This window comes from Notolepis coatsorum (genome assembly GCF_963971535.1).
Source record: "Notolepis coatsorum genome assembly, chromosome: 10".
NCBI lineage: Eukaryota > Metazoa > Chordata > Actinopteri > Aulopiformes > Paralepididae > Notolepis > Notolepis coatsorum.
The window spans coordinates 96,957,542-96,976,843 of NC_140174.1; the positions used below are offsets into that span (position 1 = coordinate 96,957,542).

The 19,302-nt window shown below is 45.0% G+C and overlaps 1 protein-coding gene across 2 annotated transcripts in view; it reads left to right on the forward strand.

Moving 5' to 3' along the window:
• pole (polymerase (DNA directed), epsilon) overlaps nt 1–16,796 on the forward strand; it is a 93,582-nt gene extending 76,786 nt beyond the window's left edge. For both annotated transcript variants that reach the window (XM_084323419.1, XM_084323420.1), the window contains 6 exons: nt 839–970; nt 1,981–2,174; nt 3,127–3,327; nt 10,830–10,955; nt 15,651–15,740; nt 15,837–16,796. In XM_084323419.1, coding sequence (XP_084179545.1) covers nt 839–970; nt 1,981–2,174; nt 3,127–3,327; nt 10,830–10,955; nt 15,651–15,740; nt 15,837–15,947 — 854 coding nt within the window. In that variant the 3' untranslated portion in view covers nt 15,948–16,796. The remainder of the gene's footprint in view (nt 1–838; nt 971–1,980; nt 2,175–3,126; nt 3,328–10,829; nt 10,956–15,650; nt 15,741–15,836) is intronic.
• The last annotated feature ends 2,506 nt before the right edge of the window (nt 16,797–19,302 follow it).

A 19,302-nucleotide genomic window follows, 5' to 3' on the forward strand; every position in this document is an offset into this window, starting at 1 on the left:
TTTTCTATTTTTTTCCCATCCCAATTTTTCATATCGCCAATTCAACCCTCCCCTGTCTTCGAACGTTGTTTCTTGCCTCCCACAAGCCGGCTGCAATGTGGACTAAGTCATACATAGCACAAGTCCCCTCCGATACTCGAGGTAACAGCCGTCGCATCTTTTCACCTGCGCAGCTTGATCTCTCAGCGTCAGGGGTCTGGGCTTTGGAGGGGCCCCGCCCCCGTCGCTTCTTGATTCTACTGCGCAGGCGCACCAACCGACCTGTAGGAGTCGCTGTCCACAACGCCCGATCCCCACCCTTCAGTTTCCCTCCCCGTAATACGGCCAATGTGTATTACTGTGGACGACCAGCTAAACTGAAAGCAATGTGGAGAGCGGGGCTCGAACAGGAGGCATCCTGTTCGAGCCTAGTCTCCAGCATTCGTTGCGAGCGCCTTGCCCACTGCGCCACGTAGCCGCCCACAATTGTCTAATTCTTATATGTAGTTGTTAAATAGCATCAGTATTAGTATTTTATTAGTACTGGTATTTGTTAGGGTCTATAGAGGAGTGCCTCTATAACCTCTGTGTGTTAATTTAGTCAGAGCACCTAGAAAGAGGACAAGTAGTGATTACTACACATCGACAGTTTTCTCTTTACTCCACTTTCAAGTTGATCTATCGCAAGCCCCGCCCCCTTTTTTTATTGATCCTCCGATTACAACTGTCGCTTCTCTGTCCGTGATTGGAGGATCAAGAAAAGAGGGCTTGATATAGGTCAATCGGTCTGTGCTGCACATTGATTGTGTTGTCTTCTGGCGTCACCCTCGTGCCTCTATACACCTTCCTCCTCCTCCAGCCTACATCGCAGCCGTCTACCACAGCATGAGGGAGGAGTTGAGGAGGAACGCTCCGGGAACGACGCCAGTCAAGAGGCGGGGAGGCAGCCAGGCTTCCCAGCAGGTGACGGGAGACCTGAGCGCTCTTCCAGGTGAGTTACTGTCGGGAGGAGACTGGTTCAGTTACCTATGTTAATATATTGCACCTGGGGGGGGGGGGTGGGGGGGGGGGGGGGGGGTGTAGACTTGTGTAGAGACTGTAGACTTCTTTTCCAATTTGGTTCAAACTTGCCGGATAAGTTAGCAGTCAGCCAAAGACTGGCTCTCTAATTGGTCAACGATCAATGGCACAGATTGAAGTTTTAGCCATTGGTGTGGATAATACTTAAGAACAAGATGGCGACCGACTGATAAGATCGAAAGCGAAGCAGGCTATTTTCTATCCTCACTCCACAATGGTGGAACGAGCCTCCCACCACAGACAGCTGAAACACGCCTAATCTTCCCACCACAGACATCTGAAACATGCCTAATCTTCCCACCACAGACAGCTGAAACACGCCTAATCTTCCCACCACAGACAGCTGAAACACGCCTAATCTTCCCACCACAGACAGCTGAAACACGCCTAATCTTCCAACCACAGACAGCTAAAACACGCCTAATCTTCCCACCACAGACAGCTGAAACACGCCTAATGTTCCCACCACAGACTAAAAACACACCTCCTCAATCAATATCTGAAATTAAAAAAAATTATAATAATAAATAAATAACCTTCTTACTGTCTTTTACTATGATGTACCTTACTACTGTGTACTATGTTAATATCCTTATATTACTACCTATCATGCTAATATGTCTAGTCTAAACTACTATGAACTCTGAGTGTAACACCCAAGTTCTACACTGTTTGATGAACAATGTTACTGGCCCTTAGCTGCCAGAGATGTACCCCTCATGGTGAATTGTTGTTCACAATTTGTAAGTCGTTTTGGATAAAAGCGTTGGCTAAATAATTAGTAAATGTAAGATTTCCCAACTGAGTGACGCTAACACTCAGTGGAGATGCCGGCGAGGACAACTCTTGACGACACAATATAGTGATGAGTCTCCTTGGTCCACTTGGTACTCATGACTGGTGGTGATGTTTGCTCCCCAGGTATGATCACTTTCTCCCAGGAGTACGTGTCCAGCGAGCTGACCCAGAACTTCTTCACCATCACGCAGAAGATCCAGAAGAAGGTAACGGGCACCAGGAGTGTGGGCCAGCCCTCGGAGATGTTCCCCGTCCTGCCCGGCTCCCACCTGCCACTCAACAACCCAGCTCTGGAGTTCATCAAATATGTCTGCCAGGTAAACTGGACCAAACAAACGACCACGTGTTGGTGGAATGTTCGCATTTGTTAACCCTTTCACTGCCACACTACAGAAGGTTAACCCTTTACTATCGCACTACCGACTATAGTGTGATAGTAAAGGGTTAACCTTCTGTAGTGTGGCAGTGAAAGGGTTAACCTGCTGTTGTGTGGCAGTGAAAGGGTTAATGTTCTTGCTGGATGACTGTGATATTTATGTTCAATGCTGTATTTTTATCTCTAAGCCACTAAGCTTGTGTCTACCCTGTTGTTTATAGTGAAAAGAGAATCTCAATGCACCAATGTGAATAGAAATTCAACTGCATCTATCTGAAAATCTAAATGAATTGTATTTAAAGGTGCTATTATAGATAACATTCAGCCACTAGATGTCGGACTAGAGCACCGGCTTGTCATTTATCCAATAGTAGGGAAGGGATACATGTATTAAAAATATATATAATAATACAAAATTATAATTGATTTTGGACCTGCCTATTATTTTCTTATTATATATTCATTAATCAATAACTATTTTGGGGGGAAAAGCAATACTTTTATTCCACAGCTTTCTAAAAGCTCTGGATGTCTTTAATTTTTTATGATTACTCTACATAACAATGTTTACCTTTTTTAATGCATGTTTAATTATTTTAATAATAAAAATGAAATAGAATACAGGGAGCTATTACTTTTGTGTAATATTTTAATGTCATATCTTCAATTATTGTTGACTGATTCATCATTACTGTATGTATACCTATTACCTACTACAACCGTCAAAATGAGTCCAGTTGAATCGAGACATGGTTCAAATGCAAGATTTGATAACGCATGGAATCATTGCCTAAAGGACCTAGAGTTTGATTGTTGTTTTATTTGAACAATCACACCCCTGCTCCCTCATTCCTCCCTCACCTCCCCCTCCCCCCTCCCCTCCCTCCCTGCAGGTGCTGTCTCTGGACACCAACATTGTGAACCAGGTGAACAAGCTGAAGAGGGACTTGCTGCGCCTGGTGGACGTCGGGGAGTTCTCTGACAGCGCCCAGTTCCATGACCCATGTCACTCCTACATCCTGCCAGAGGTCATCTGCCACCAATGCAATTTCTGCCGTGACCTCGACCTCTGCAAGGACCCCTCTGTGGCGCAGGTCAGAGTTCAGCGCCGGGGGAAGGGATCTGTAATGTGAAAGTGATACCGGCTATGTATTAAACAGCTGTTCGACATTCTGACCACATGCTGACACACGGAGCCTTCCTGCTTCCTGTATTGTCTTGAAAGCTTAGTTGATGACCCTTGACTTTTTCAGCTTACCTAAGTGGCTATTAGGCCCAGAGTGATCTTTCCCCAGATCGAGTACTCATGAATTACTTGTTAAGGTGTTTTCTAGAACCCAGGAGCAGAACACAGGCACAGGAGAATAGAGCGGTTTAGAATGTTTAATGGAAGCATGAGGGGGGGTGAAGGGTCCAGGGGTCGTTAGAGGAGCTAGAGTTGGGGAACAAGGAGTGACAGGCCGATGGTGTGTAGTAGGTGAGGTCCATGGGGGTCCAAGCTGGTGGGGGTCCGTGGTCGAGGTATAGGCCGGAGGGGTGAGGTCCACGGGAGACATAAACAATACTCGGACGAGGAGTGGCAGGGGTGCAGGCCTGTTATCCAGGTTCGGTGATTGGGTGATAGCCGGCAGGTGTGTCGTCTGGCACAGGTGAGTAGGTTGATGGTGAGATGGGAACAGGAAAGAGACCATGTATGGGCATGGGGACATGCTGACAGACAGGGGAGAGAAAAGCCCTGGCTGTGGCTGTAACATTACTAGAGTAGTGCTCGAGCAATTGTTTAACCCTTTCACTGTCACACAACAAAGGGTTAAACCCTTTCACTACCACACTACAGAAGGTTAACACTTAAAGGAAAACTCCAACATTTTGGGAAATTAGCTTACCGTACTTTTCGCACTATAAGCCGCACCTGAATATAAGCCGCAGCAGCTAAATTGAATGATGTGTACATATATAAGCCGCACTGGACTATAAGCCGCAGGTGTTTTAATGTTTAATTACCATATGTAATTAGCATTGGGACACAATACTGTCGGACAAATAACAAGAATTAACTCATTTACAAGTTGTATTAAGTCTAGCAAGTAAGGGAACAGATAAATAACATTTCAATACAGTCAAAAAAGCAATATTTAGATTTTTACATTTTCGGGTTTGGTCACGTCGAGTCACATATAAGCCGCACCGTTATATAAGCCGCAGGGTCAAAAATGGGGAAAAAAGGTGCGGCTTATAGTCCGAAAAGTACGGTATTTAACATCTTCCCTGGAGTTGGACAAGAAGATGCATACCTTTTTTGTCTCTCTGCATGCATTGGGCTTAGGGAACGCCTGGACCGTTAGCCTAGCTTAGCTTCATCACTGGAAGTGGGGCAGACATCTAGCCTAGTTCACTACAGTCAGGAAATATACTCCGATTCAGATTTCTTTATTCACCATTTTGTACAGGTACAAAATGGAACGTGATTTGACATTACAGTGCATGATTGATATTTTCACAAATAGGAACAACATAATAATAATAATGATAAATAAATAAGTAAGTGCAAAACAGGACAGAACAGTGAGACAACAATAAGACCGTAAAGTGCAGTGGTAGGGGACATGGAAACAGTGCAGCACAGTTCAAGTCCAGAGGTCCAGCCTTAGCAGCTCGCCATAGAGGGGGGGGGGGAGCAGGGGGGACACCCAGTGGTGCAGTCGCGGTCACACCCGGTTACACGCCGTGTTACCAGATCACTGAGGCAGAAGTACGCGCGATCGCGCACGGATGTGTACTCGCGTGTACGCGCACACAAAAATGCTCTGTATCCATTCGTTGTGACTAGTACCCGGCCACCGTTTTACATAACAAAAAGCGCAGGTAGACTAAGTGTCTGGGTGTTGGCTATCTGAATGCATCTCCCCCTTCATTCTGTGTGACACAGGCAGTGGAGGTGAATACTAATGTGGCTCGGAATTCGTGATGGGGGTCTACCTGCTTATGATATTGAATCAAGCGTCTGTGCTGCGCGCCAGCTTTCCACGCGCACATTCACACAAATAGAGAGCAAGAAGAACTTGTATGATAGAAAGATTGCACTTGCGTATATGCGCGTGTGTGTGTGCGTGCGTGTGTGTGTATAAATCAGTTATGTGCGCATGCACGTACCCGCGCGTGCACGTGGCGTGGCGTGTTACCAGTTCCCATATTAGGACTGCACCACTGGGGACACCTGACTCGTTTACCAGGCGAGCTGCTGAGGGGAAGAAACTGAGTCTATGGCGGGACTTTAATGTCTTTGGCAGCCGTAGCCCCCTGCCGTGGGGGAGCATGGTGAAGAGGTCATGATCAGGGGTGCAGTCGTGCACACACGCGGTTACACAGCGTGTTATTAGTAGTCACTCAGGGCAGAAGTGCGCGCAATGATAAGTACCCGGCCGTTGTAGAAAGCTACCCGGCCGGCGGCACTTCTCACCTAGACTTTGCATAATAATAGGAACCTACGAGAAGGTGGGGGGCTGCTTGATCTCCATTGTTATGCATAATAATCATCTGTTCTGTGCGCAACTGAGGGAACATGTATGCGCGGGAGCGCGCGTGGCGTGTAACCAGTTCCCATATTACGACTGCACCACTGGTCGTGACCCGGGTGGGCGGGGTCTGCCATGATCTTCCTCGCCCTCCTCAAGGCCCTGGAGCAATGTAGGGACTCGAGGGAGGGAAGGGGGCAGCCGATCACCCTCTCCGCTGATCGTATCACCCGCTGCAGCTTGGCCTTGTCCCTGACCGTGGCTGCAGGGAACCAGGTGATGATGGAGAGGGTGAGGATGGACTGGATGATGGCAGTGTAGAACTGGACCATCATAGTCCTCCGGCAGCCTAAACTCCAAATACAATCAAAATACAACTCCCAAACGTTCCTGTAAACATGTTGTGACCTGTGTATTTACCACGTCTCCCAGTCACACGAGCAGACCAGGCTGCGTGTAGCTTATTCCCAGCGGAAGAGTGCGTCGCGTGCTTCCGCGTTTTCCCTGATTGGCTGCGACGCCCATGTGACCGCGGCAGCGCGAGAGAGCGGCATTGCGGAAATTGGCTGTCTATTGCCATTCTCTAAGACAAACTCTAACCTTAACCAGCTCCTTAACAGCGCCTAAACTTAACCCTTCTAACCTTAAAGGGGAACTCCAACATTTTGGGAAATTAGCTTATTCCCTGGAGTTAGACAAGAAGATACATACCTTTTTTGTCTCTGTGCGTGCATTTTAGCTTTGGGAATAGACGCTCCATTAGCATAGCTTAGCTTCATCACTGGAAGTGAGGCAGGACAGTAGCCTTACAGTGCCTTACAGTGTATTGCAAGGTCTGACATTGACCAACTTTGATATGCATGACCTTGGTGGGCTCTAGGTCAACTCCTGAAAAGGGGGGCAATGTCAGACCTTGCAATCAAAAGTTAGGGGGCGCACTGAAATTATGGCAAGGGTTATTAGCCCCCTAACTTTTGATTGCAAAGTCTGACATTGACCTCCTTTTCAGGAGTTGACCTAGAGCCCACCAAGGTCATGCATATCAAGTTTGGTCAATGTCAGACCTTGCAATACACTGTAAGGCTACTGTCCTGCCTCACTTCCAGTGATGAAGCTAAGCTATGCTAATGGAGCGTCTCTTCCCAAAGCTAAAATGCACGCACAGAGACAAAAAAGGTATGTATCTTCTTGTCTAACTCCAGGGAAGATGTTAAATAAGCTAATTTCCCAAAATGTTGGAGTTCCCCTTTAACCAACTCCGAAACAATGCCTAACCTTAACCTTAACCTTAACCAACTCCGAAACAATGCCTAACCTTAACCATAACCAACTCCGAAAGAATATTGCCATTCTCTAAGACAAACTCTAACCTTAACCAGCTCCTTAACAGCGCCTAAACTTAACCATAACCAACTCCGAAACAATGCTTAAAGTTAACATGCCTAAACTTAACCGGCGAAAGAATGCACGTTAAAAAAAAAAATAATTAAGGGAATCAAACTTGTCACCAACGGACCGCAGGATCCACAGCACGGCGGCATACCAGTTGAGCTAAGCGTCGAGTGAAAAACATCAGGGATTACGGCTACATAATGCTGCAAGCTCTGCCGCTCTGCGGCTGCCGCGGGGCGTATCGCAGCCAATCAGGGAAAACGCGGAAGCACTCGGCAGCACTCTTCCGCTGGGAATAAAGAATAGGCGACCAGGCTGCAGAAACAAATTAGTGGGGGGGCATAAAATGTTCTCGGGGGGGCACAATGGTTTTTCAACACAGGTTCCCTTTTATACGTTTCAGCTGGGACAGCGGCTTGCTTGGCGCTGCCCATGGTGCTGAACTAAACAGCAGAGAGCCAATTTAAAAATCAAATTTCTCTCTATCTTAAGAACATTCACTTATACAAAAACAGACTGAACGGATATATATAACAGACCTGCTGGGGCAGCGGACTGAGAGCAGGGGACACAAACAGGCTGGATAAGATGGTCAGGAAGGCCAGTAGCATGGTTGGGGTGGAGCTGGACTCTAGCGAGGGTGGCGGAGAGGAGGAACCTTGCTAAGCTCCAGGCCATCAGGGAAAACCCCTCCCACCCACTATACACAGACTTGGCTGACAGGAGGAGCATGTTATAGGCTCACACTACCTAAATGCAGCACTGAACGGCACAGGAAGTCCTTCATTCCGACAGCCATCAGACTATACAATGCATCACTGTGCCTCACTGCATCACTGAGCACAGAGTGACAGTTACCATCTTCCTGGACTCTTACTTTTTAAACAGCACTGTGCAATATTACACCTACTGTAGACTTCAGTATATTTTTACTTCATTTATTTCTTTTATATCTTTTATTCTATTTTTATTCTATTTCATTTTATTCTATTCTTAGGCAATTTTTTTGTTATTCTTATTCATGACTTGTTCTGTCTAAATGTTGAGTGATTTGCAGTGTCAAATTTCCCTCAGGATAATACATTTCTATTCTATTCTATATCTTTGAAAAGTCTCCATTTATTCAACACTTCTGAATTCACTGAAAACTGAACTGAACTGACAAAAATAAGGTGCATAAAAAAGCAAACAAAATTCCTCCACAGGCTACTCACCATCATTAGTAGAGCGGCAAGCAGCGTTTGGGGACAGAGTGAAATCTTCTTAAAACACTGCCCTCCACTCATTCCTGAACTTTTTTGTTAAGTCCTTCTCAAATGCCAACTGAATTAAATTGGCCGTGCGTCGATGAAGCATACTAAGGCGATGTTCTGTAAAGACGTTTTTGAGGGTAGAAAACTAATTCTCACAGAGTGCCGTGCTAGCTTTAGTAGTGTTGTTGTTGACATCAGTGCCCACTAGGGCTGTCCCCGACTAAGGATTTGGATAGTTGACTTTGATTGACCAAAAAAAATAAAAAATTACCAGGGTGGGCACAGCTGACTCTGTGGGCGGGCCCGGCCCCCTAATGCCCGCCCATGGCGCCGGGTCTGCACACGAGTCTCCCAGTCACACAAGTCACACAAGTCTCCCAGTCACAAGTCTCCCAGTCACAAGTCTCCCAGTCACACAAGTCTCCCAGTCACACAAGTCTCCCAGTCACACAAGTCTCCAAGTCACACAAGTCACGAGTCTCCCAGTCACACAAGTCTCTCAGACACGCAAGTAGGGATGGGAATCGAAAACCGGTTCCAGTTGGGAGCCGGTTCCTAATTGTCCGATTCTTGGAATCGCATGCCTCCGTGACTATCGATTCCTCTATCGATGCCATGTTTTTCCGACAGTTGCGCATTTCAAAACAATAACGTTAGCATCAGCATGTAGCCATGGCAGACTATTTGATTCCTTACGCTCGAAATTGCCTGGGTTTTGGTCATATGCTTCCGAAATGCTCCCGCTGTTTGACTGTTTCTAAGTGCAGTGATTGAAAACTACTCGAATGCTTTAGAACCGAGTCATTCATTTAACCTAACAGCCACGGAGCTAGCGCTGGCTAACGCTAGCTGGCGCTAGCTGACACTGGCTAATCAGGCTCATACAGACACACAGAGAGAGATAACAGCTGACAGCAGGTAGTACAGGTACAAATAAAAAAAAAAGGGGTGGGGGCTGTTGTGTAAACCTTGTACTCTTTAGTTCACATATAATAAGAGACGGAGGGTTGACTGTTTACTAGTAGGTACCGTGCAACATACAAACGTGTGTGTGTGTGTGCGCGACAGAAGTCAGAGGAATAACGACCTGTTGAATGCAACTACGGTTCAATAGATTAGTTTAAGATATTGAACTGTAGTTACATTCAACGGGTCGTTATTCAATAGATTAAATTAGTTTAAGAATAAAAATAATTCAAAAAATAAATAAATTTTAAGAGAATCTCATACATTTGTAGGCTATATTTAATTTTTTTGTTTACAGTTTTTGTATTTTTCTGACATGGGGGCTCAACAATAAATGACAATCAGAAATGTCAAGTTGCATGTTGTTATTCTAACCAGCTTAGTTCTGTTGCATTTCCAATTTTATGTATCTAAATTATAAAGCAGGAATCGATAAAGAATCGAATCGATAAGCAGAATTGATAAGGGAATCGTATCGATAAAATCTTATCAATTCCCATCCCTACACACAAGTCTCCCAGTCACACAAGTCTCCCAGACACACGTCACGAGTCTCCCAGTCACACAAGTCTCCCAGACACACAAGTCTCCAAGTCTCACAGGTCTCCCAGTCACACAAGTCTCCAACTCACACAAGTCACATGAGTCTCCCAGTCACACAAGTCTCCAAGTCAAGTGAGCTACATGGTGTTGGCACAATTTGGAATTTCACAAACACAAGCCGCTGTTTTGATCTTTTGGATAACGCTAAGCTAACAAACCTTTCGTGGTAACGCGTGGACTATCCATGCTCCACAGCTTCCAACAACAAACTCAAGCCTCGCAGGATTTCAGAGTGAAATTCCAAATAGGGATGTCCGATATTATCGGCCTACCGATATTATCGCCCGATATTGGCATTAAAATGTGATATCGGAAAATATCGGTATCTGTTTAAAAAAAAAAAAAAAAATTTTTACATTTCTATAACCTTTATTTAGCCAGGCAAGCAAGTAAGAACAAATTCTGATTTTATTTATTGTCAAAAGTATGCATAATGTTAATTCCACAACAAGACATATGCAATGTTAATTACCTGAAATTATTCAGTTTTTTGGGGGGGGAAACCCTGCATATATCGGTATCGGTTGATATTGGTATCGGAAATTAAGAGTTGGACAATATCGGTATAGGTAAAAAAGCCAATATCGAGCATCCCTAATTCCAAAGCAAGTTTTCCGTTTCATTGGCACAAACAGGCACTTTTGGTGGATGCATTTAGTGCCAACTATAAAATAATAACAAAAAATCTAAAGATGCGAGCACCCTCAAAAACCACTCTTCTCATTATTCACACCCCCATCCTTAGTTGCTATCAAACTCCTCCCTACATCCACCTCGTCCATTCCATGATCAGATCTCTGTATATATGGAGGAATCTGTAAATTAATGAGCGTTTCTACTCAGTATTTATACCTGTTCCTCTTCCAGGATGGCTCGGTTCTGCCCCAGTGGTTCTGTTCCAACTGCCAGACCCAGTATGAGACTGAGTCCATTGAGATGTCCCTGGTGGAGGCGCTGCAGAAGAAGCTGATGAGCTATACGCTGCAGGATCTGGTGGGTCACTCACAACACACTCCTACTTGGTTCTCCGTAGATTCCACAATGGTCCAATCTTTCGCCGTCGACTAAAGACGCACTTCTTCAACCATTATCTAAATTATTTTATTTATTTTTCCAGCGTTATTGCCCGCCATGCGTTGACTGCCAACATCGCTGTACAGCGTTTTTTTGTGAACAAATTTTTTTTATTTTCAATTTTTTTTTACATGCCATAAAACTAGACGCAAACATTAAAAGTAAAAATCCACAATAAATCATAGGACTATGATAGTCCAGTATTTAAATAAAAATAAATGTAGATTAAAGGATATATACATAATAATTACGATACATGGCATAAAACTAGACACACAAACATTAAAAGTAAAAATCTACAATAAATCATAGGACTATGATAGTCTAGTATTTAAATCAAAATAAATGTAGATTAAAGGATATATACATAATAATTACGATACACTACAATACATACAAATGCTCTTGCTAGCTCTTCTGCACCCCTCCTTTCTCCTTCCCCCCCCCACCCCCCCCCCCCCCCCCCTCAGGACCCCCCTTGGACAGCGTTTTTTAGATCAATATTTAATTTTTTCGCCATGGCATTCGTAATTCATCCACCCAACCCCCGGTGCCCTAGCGCAGGGGTTCCCAAACTTTTCAGGCCGGGACCCAGAAAATAAGGCGTCAGAGAGCCGCGGCCCAATGCACATCGTTTTTTTGGCCAGGCGACCGATTTTTTAAGCCAAATATCACTTCAATCCTTTTAAGTTAGTTCAAGTTAGTTATTCATTTATATGTGCTATTTATGAGAGGGCTAACTTGTTGCAAAATAATAATGATAATAATAGCCTCATTAACACTTTAATCGCCGAAAACGCTGAAACACGTCTTTCCCCGCCATGCTCATTCTGCCGAAGACGCTGGACAGCGTCTTTGATATCAATATTTCAAAAATCTGTGATCGAAATCATATTTCTCCCCCGGAGACATGAGATGTACTGTTGAGCCCCTCTCAACTCTCCAACGGTTCAAGAGCGCCATCTGGTGGCCGATCGGCGGATCGCCCAGGGCAGAAACAGGAAGTGGAAGCTGGTGCTCATTTCAATTCGGTCCGATCACTCGCTAATAGTCCCAGGACTCGAGCTGATCACAACGGATAGCAATCCGTTACCAATAACTCGATAAACAACATGATTTAGACGTATATACTATTATACAACCTGGAAATGGATCGGATATTTGTACATCCCATAATAGAAACATTTCTGTTCCACGCTCATCTCCCAACGGCGCGAGGAGGCTACGGTGAGTTTCAGCGTTATTTTTTAACGTCTTCGATACTAACTGCTCTAATGATCATATCACCCACACTAGATGAATCATCCAACGTTGGCCACGGAATTATAAACGACCCCCCCCCCATCCGGTCATCATCAGATCATACGTAGTAACTCCTAGAAGCACGTCCAGTTGAAATTTTTTATCTCGCACAGATTCTTACCAAACTGTATTTCATCATCAATATAATGCATTTGGGGCTATAAATCAAGTTCTGGAGAAAGCTGCAGAAAACGATAAAAACATACTTATACTTTAGACCGTATTTTAGTATGAATATGTGAATGAAAAAGTATAACGTTGCTACACCCTGAACAATAGATATAGGACGTTGAATGGGCCATAGTAATGTCAATTTAGCAATACAATTTAAAAAGTTATAGCCCTGCAAAGAAGGGGAACTTCTCCATGTTAAATAGGGCTGGCGAGGGATGGTAAATAATTATGAATTTAACCCCGGCGATCAAAGTGTTATAATACTATTGTTGCTTCGGTTGTTTTCAGCGTTTTATGTGCATAATCTGTTATTTAGTTTGAAATGTTCGTTGAAATAAGTAGATTTTTCGTTTTTGTTTATTTATTAAGTTAATATAAAACCATATAGTCACATTTTAGAATACAATAGAATAGAATTTTAGAATACAACTAGAAACACTGTCCTGGCCTGCTTCTAAGTTCAGTGGCCTGACACAATTTTTTTTTTTTTTTTTTTTAATCATCTCGCGGCCCTCCCGTGGCTGCTCGCGCCCCACCTTTGGGTCGCGACCCGACTTTGGGAACCACTGCCCTAGCGGGACCCGAAATGGGACTGCAACGGCTCAATACCGCCGCCTGGTGGATGGTCGGGCGAGTTACACACTCAAAAACCGGATGTTGTCATCGGTGCGTCGAGGAAATTCCTCCGGCAGTCACATCTCGCTACGGGACTCCTGACGGACACTATAGTACATGGATCGCTGCCATAACGCAATAATCGACATGATTTTGGTGTTTATTGCGCCATGCAAACCGGAAATGGATCTAGGTGATCGGCGTCGAATAATTGGGATCTTTCTCCGCCAGTCTCATCGGCGCACGGTAAGAGTGCAGTAACGTTATTTTCAACCCGATTGTGCATTTCCTTGTTTGCAAACAGTCTGATCAATATATCCACCCATACTACATAAAGCCGTTACTGATTATCAAGGAATTATAAACGACCCCCCCTTTCCTCCACGCATGATGAAGCATAATGTATACCGATCATATACATTTGAATTTTTTAATATAGCGTTTATGGGAAAGAAACGCCAATCGATAATCTATCATATGCGTCAGGGCCTATAACTACTGTTTTTGGAATTACAGCAGAAAAGATTAAAAACATACTTATATTCTCGAAGGTATTAACACAACAATGTATGAATGAAAAAGTATAACGTTCCCACATCCTGAACGATAGATAATCGATGTTGAATGGGCCATAGTAATGTCAATATAGCAATACAATTTAAAAAGTTATAGCCCTGCAAAGAAGGTAAACATCTCCATAGGCTTTTAACGGTGGCAGAGAGTGGTATAAGATGGGCACAACCCCCGGCGGTCAATGTGTTGATATATAATCTAACCCTAACTAACCTTATTGTCATGCACTTGTCCTAATAAACTAACCTACACTGTAGCACTCAACACTTTGATGAACATTGTTACTCAGCTGATAGAGTTGTGCCCTTCCTGATGACTTGTCGTACAGAACTTGTAAGTCGCTTTGGATAAAAGCGTCAGCTAAATGACTGTAAATGTAGATCAATCTCTGTTGTCCAATCGGAACAACCGTTTTGGCCACGGTTTTGTTTTGTTACGTGGCCACTGTGACGTCTGCGAAGAGTCATCACTTGCTGCCCAGAGATTGTGTGTTGTGGTTAACCAACATATCTCCATTATTACATGTATTATGTGGTATCCCTCCACTCCACGCTATGTCAGTGCTTGTGCCAGCACAAGAGATATGATTTTTTTTTTGATCCACTTTTTCTCCCATTTTTTTCTATATTTTTCTCCCATCCCAATTTCGTATCATCCAATTCAACCCTCCCCTGTCACGAACGCTGTTTCTTGCCTCCCACAAGCCGGCTGCAATGTGGACTAAGTCATACATAGCACAAGTCCCCTCCGGTACTTGAGGTAACAGCAGTCACATCTTTTCACCTGCGCAGCTCGATCTCTCAGTGGCGAGGAGTAACGCGTGGGAGGCTCACGCTGCCCCCGACACTTCCTGATTCTACTGCGCAGGCGCACCAACCGACCTGTAGGAGTCGCTGTCCACAACGTCCGATCCCCACCCATCAGTTTCCCACCCCCTAATACGGCCAATGTGTATTAGTGCGGACGGCCAGCTAAACTGAAAGCAATGTGGAGCACTGGGCTCGAACAGGCGAGCTCAGCGTCTCCGCATTCGTGGCGAGCGCGTTGCCCACTACGCCACGTAGCCACCCGCACAAGAGATATGATTATAAAATAATATATACATATATATATATTGTGACAGACTCGGGATGTAACAGTCAAAGGGTCGGGCACACAGCGGGGATCTACTTCCAAAAACAGTCATACACAGCATTGGGTCACACAGACGGCAATCTTCTCCTCTTCTCTCTAGCTCTCCTCTTCCACTTACTTCTCTCTCCTTCTTCCTCTCCCAGGTTTCACCGTAGCTACTTCCTCTATTCTCTCACTCTGTCTTGCTATTCTATCGCGCTTAATCACGCTCTGATTGTGCTCACCTGTCCCGTCGCTTCTGGCTGATGCGCTCTGCTTAGCCGGGAGTCTTGCCGGACTTCCTAATATGGGCATGTGCCCCGGTACCTTGGCCGAGATATAACGGCCTTCTAGCACCACACCAGCCGGTCTGCCACGTGTAAATGTAATTCAATATATTCCTTTAGAGTTTTCTTGTAAACGGCACGCGTTTGTTTATATTCACATTTCCACCCAAATAAGAGTTTTCTGTTCTATAATCGACAAGCTATATAAATGTCCCACCTCGTATAAACTATGCAAAGTCCCATTTTCACAGTTTATATTCCATCCGGCGTTACGTTTCACTTTTCAGGTTTTTGGCAAAGTTGTAATGAGTCTGACCTTTTATTGACAGGCGGTATGCTTCGAGGAAGATTGTATAGACCAATCAAATTGAAGCACGGGGGCATGTTTACACACGCCTCCAGTGCACTCTGTCACACGAAAGGGGAAAAAAAGAGTGGTGGACTGCCCACTCTCGTTTGTTTGATTGATTAATTGATTAACAAATAAATGAGAGTTAAGTGATCTCTTACTGGGAGCATCGCCGTGCTGAGTCTCAATGTGTCATTGCAGGCGTGTACTAAGTGTAAAGGGGTGAAGGAGGCCAACATGCCAATCTACTGCCAGTGCGCTGGAGGCTTTGACCTCACGTTCGCACTCAAAGTGAGTAGACGCACCATATGTTGTATTCGATGATAAATACACAACGTTTTTCCACAGTTGACAGTGTTCTCATTCCCCATTTTATCTCGTTCACAGAGCTTCTCTCAGCAAGTTAAAGTGTTCCGTAACATCGCATCGCACTACAACATGAGATTCCTGGAGGAGACCATAGACTGGCTACTGGTGATGAGCCCACAGATCAGCTAGACCAGTCACGGAATGTAAACATCAGCCACATACTGTAGATGACCTCCCAGGGCTGCATGGATGATTCTTACTGCTACGGGAGGCAGGACTGTCCCGTTGATATTGATATGCATAGAGTGTGCACTTCCGAAAGATCCCGTTCCCGACCCGACGCCATGTGAGGCCGGTGGTCTTCTTCTACAACATGTGTAGGGGTAATTGACTGTTCTCTACCGCCACCTAGAGGCTCCAATTTATTCTGCAATGCGTTTCCCCGATTCCCATCACTCTTTTCCCTAAATGGCAGTAATGCAGATTCACTTAAATAGAATTTTGGTGCCATGTCAAGTGGGCACTGAACGTCTGCATTGTTGGCAAGGAAACATCGTTAATGTCTAGGCCTTTTTCTTTTCTTTTCTTAAAGACTTTGGTTTTTACCAGGAAATGATAAGCACATCTCTGGCATCACGGTAATCTAATCGTATGCATTATCTCTACATAAACGATAGCTTCAATCTGCACGATTGCATTAGTTTGTGAACGGACAATAATGTGGGATACGTCATTTTAGATTGATATAGAACATTTGTTGATTAAATCAACTAATCTGGCCTCTCGCTCTTCCCTCTGTGTTCTCACTCAGCAGAAGATAGATACCAGTTTCCTCTCTGTGTGTTTAGTAGAAAGCTATCTGGCTGCACGTTAGCCTAGCTTAGCACAATGAATGGAAGCGGACAGTGCCGGTTAAACGCACAGAGAGGAAACTGGTATCTATCTTCTTGTCTCTCTCTGGAGAAGACTGTAAGCTAATTTATTTCCCCAAATGTTGCCGTGTTCCTTTAAGTCTGTTTACAGGTTGGATCAGCGATGCCTGTATTGTACATAACTTGTGTTCTTGACCATGTCTGGTCATAATTGATTTGTTAATAGAATTGTGTATTGTCAAGGATTTTGCATATATGTTTGTGTCAATAAATATTTTGTAAGTGTGGAGAAATGCGCATTACATCAATCTTAACTAAAGTGTTTCAATTAGAACACAACACGCATTCATGGTTCCAAACTTCAGAGGCTTCTCTAGGTTTCTGTTGTGTTGGCTAAACCGCATTGGTCACTGCCAAAACAACAATCATCTGCTTTAGTTAAACTCAGTTCTTCTTAATCAAATCACTAATAACTTGTTGTTCAGTCCCTTTAGTTAAACTCGGTTCTCATGAATCAAATCACTAATAACTTGTTGTTCGGCCCCTTTAGTTAAACTCAGTTCTCATGAATCAAATCACTAATAACTTGCCGTTAAGTCCCTTTAGTTAAACTCAGTTCTATATCATACTAGCTTCCGCTCAGTGTCATATTGCACATATCTCGCTCCAGTGTATATGCACTGAATAAAATTTCAAAATGTACCTTTACATACCAACATCCGTCTGACCACACCCCCATCTGCTTCCTACATAAGCAGGGGTGGGGCCACACACATCTCCTTCTCAAATTTCACCCCAATAAGAAGTGACCTGTATACCATCACTTGAAACGGGAAAGAAAGTATTTAGCTGAAGAGAGGAAAACAGAAGACAAGGAGATACGTTGACATTATATCTTTATTTTCTCTCTCACTATTTTCGAGAAAATACAGCGATATTGTCTTCGTCACTGGAGTGTCTGGAAGATTAGATTAGATTTTCGTATTAGGGGCTCGCGCCGCTGATATACTCCCCACCTGCAGTCCTCCTTGCTGCGGCTGAATAGGTATTGAGCCTCCGGTCATACAGCTGGACTGTGGGAGGCACCGGCTGTTGTGAGAAACTGGTTGCTTCCGAGCTGGGTGAGTAATGTTTTGCTTGCGAGCACTAGTGGTCTGTTAATGCTATGGGGGTTAGCTGACAATTTTACGAAGGCCGGCCCCAGATTTGGGTCCTCTGCTCGGCTTCTTAAGCGGCGGAACGGAGGATCTTGGTCTGACTTGGTCTGTAATGCTACACTGTTGAACGTTACTGTGACTATAACATGCCTTAAACACATGGGCGGCTACGTGGCGTAGTGGGCAAGGCGCTCGCTACGAATGACGGAGACGCTGGGCTTGCCTGTTCGAGCCCAGCGCTCCACATTGCTTTCAGTTTAGCTGGCCGTCCGTACTAATACACATTGGCCGTATTAGGGGGTGGGAAACTGATGGGTGGGGATCGGGCGTTGTGGACAGCGACTCCTACAGGTCGGTTGGTGCGCCTGCGCAGTAGAATCAGGAAGTGTCGGGGGCAGCGTGAGCCTCCCACGCGTTACTCCTCGCCACTGAGAGATCGAGCTGCGCAGGTGAAAAGATGCGACCTCAAGTACCGGAGGGGACTTGTGCTATGTATGACTAGGGTGACCACCTGTCCCGCGACTCGCAGAATGTATTTGTAGATGATAAAATGTCGGTACACCTGTTGGAATTCGGAGTGAACTATAGGGTGACGTCACCCAGCTGTCCAAACATATAGGCGATTCGCGCTACGGCAGCAGTTCTCAGCAGAGTAGTAGAATTTCGCAGAACACCGGCTCGGACAGGTGACAGGCAGCGCGACTCGAGTGAGCTGCTCAGCAGCCTCGGCTGGAGATGCATCCATCTGCAGGACCACAGCACTGACAGATTCAGGACCGCGACACTTTGCGGACCCACACTCTCCAGACCCTCGCTCCCATTGGCTGATTTGGGTCACGTGACCCAAATCAGCCAATGGGAGCGAGGGTCTGGACTGGAGAGTGTGGGTCCGCAAAGTGTCACGGTCCTGAGAGTGTCGATGCTGTGGTCCTGCAGCAGGATGCATCTCCAGCCGAGGCTGCTGAGCAGCTCACTCGAGTCGCGCTGCCTGTCACCTGTCCGAGCCGGTGTTCTGCGAAATTCTACTACTCTGCTGAGAACTGCTGCCGTAGCGCGAATCGCCTATATGTTTGGACAGCTGGGTGACGTCACCCTATAGTTCACTCCAAATTCCAACAGGTGTACCGACATTTTATCATCTACAAATACATTCGGCTGCAAAGCCAATTACATGCAAATATTTACATGCATATACAGTTCAAAAGGTGCAATGAAAAACATATGTTTAAGATATTGTTTAAGATATATCAACAACAAGACTCAACAAGACGTTCGTCAGCAAGGTGGCAGGATATTATTCTAGTGTGAACGATTGTGGGTCATGCGCATTTCGCAGAACACCGTTTCAGATGATCCCCATCCCCACCGCTTCACCATCACCCATGGAGGAGAGGGGGACGTCACATAGTTGTTCAGAGGAGCGTCTCTTCAGCAAGTCTGGCCCGACTATTATTGAGAACTGAATCAGAGGGTCGGTTTGTTATAATAACAGAATACACGGGGAGTATCGCCGGG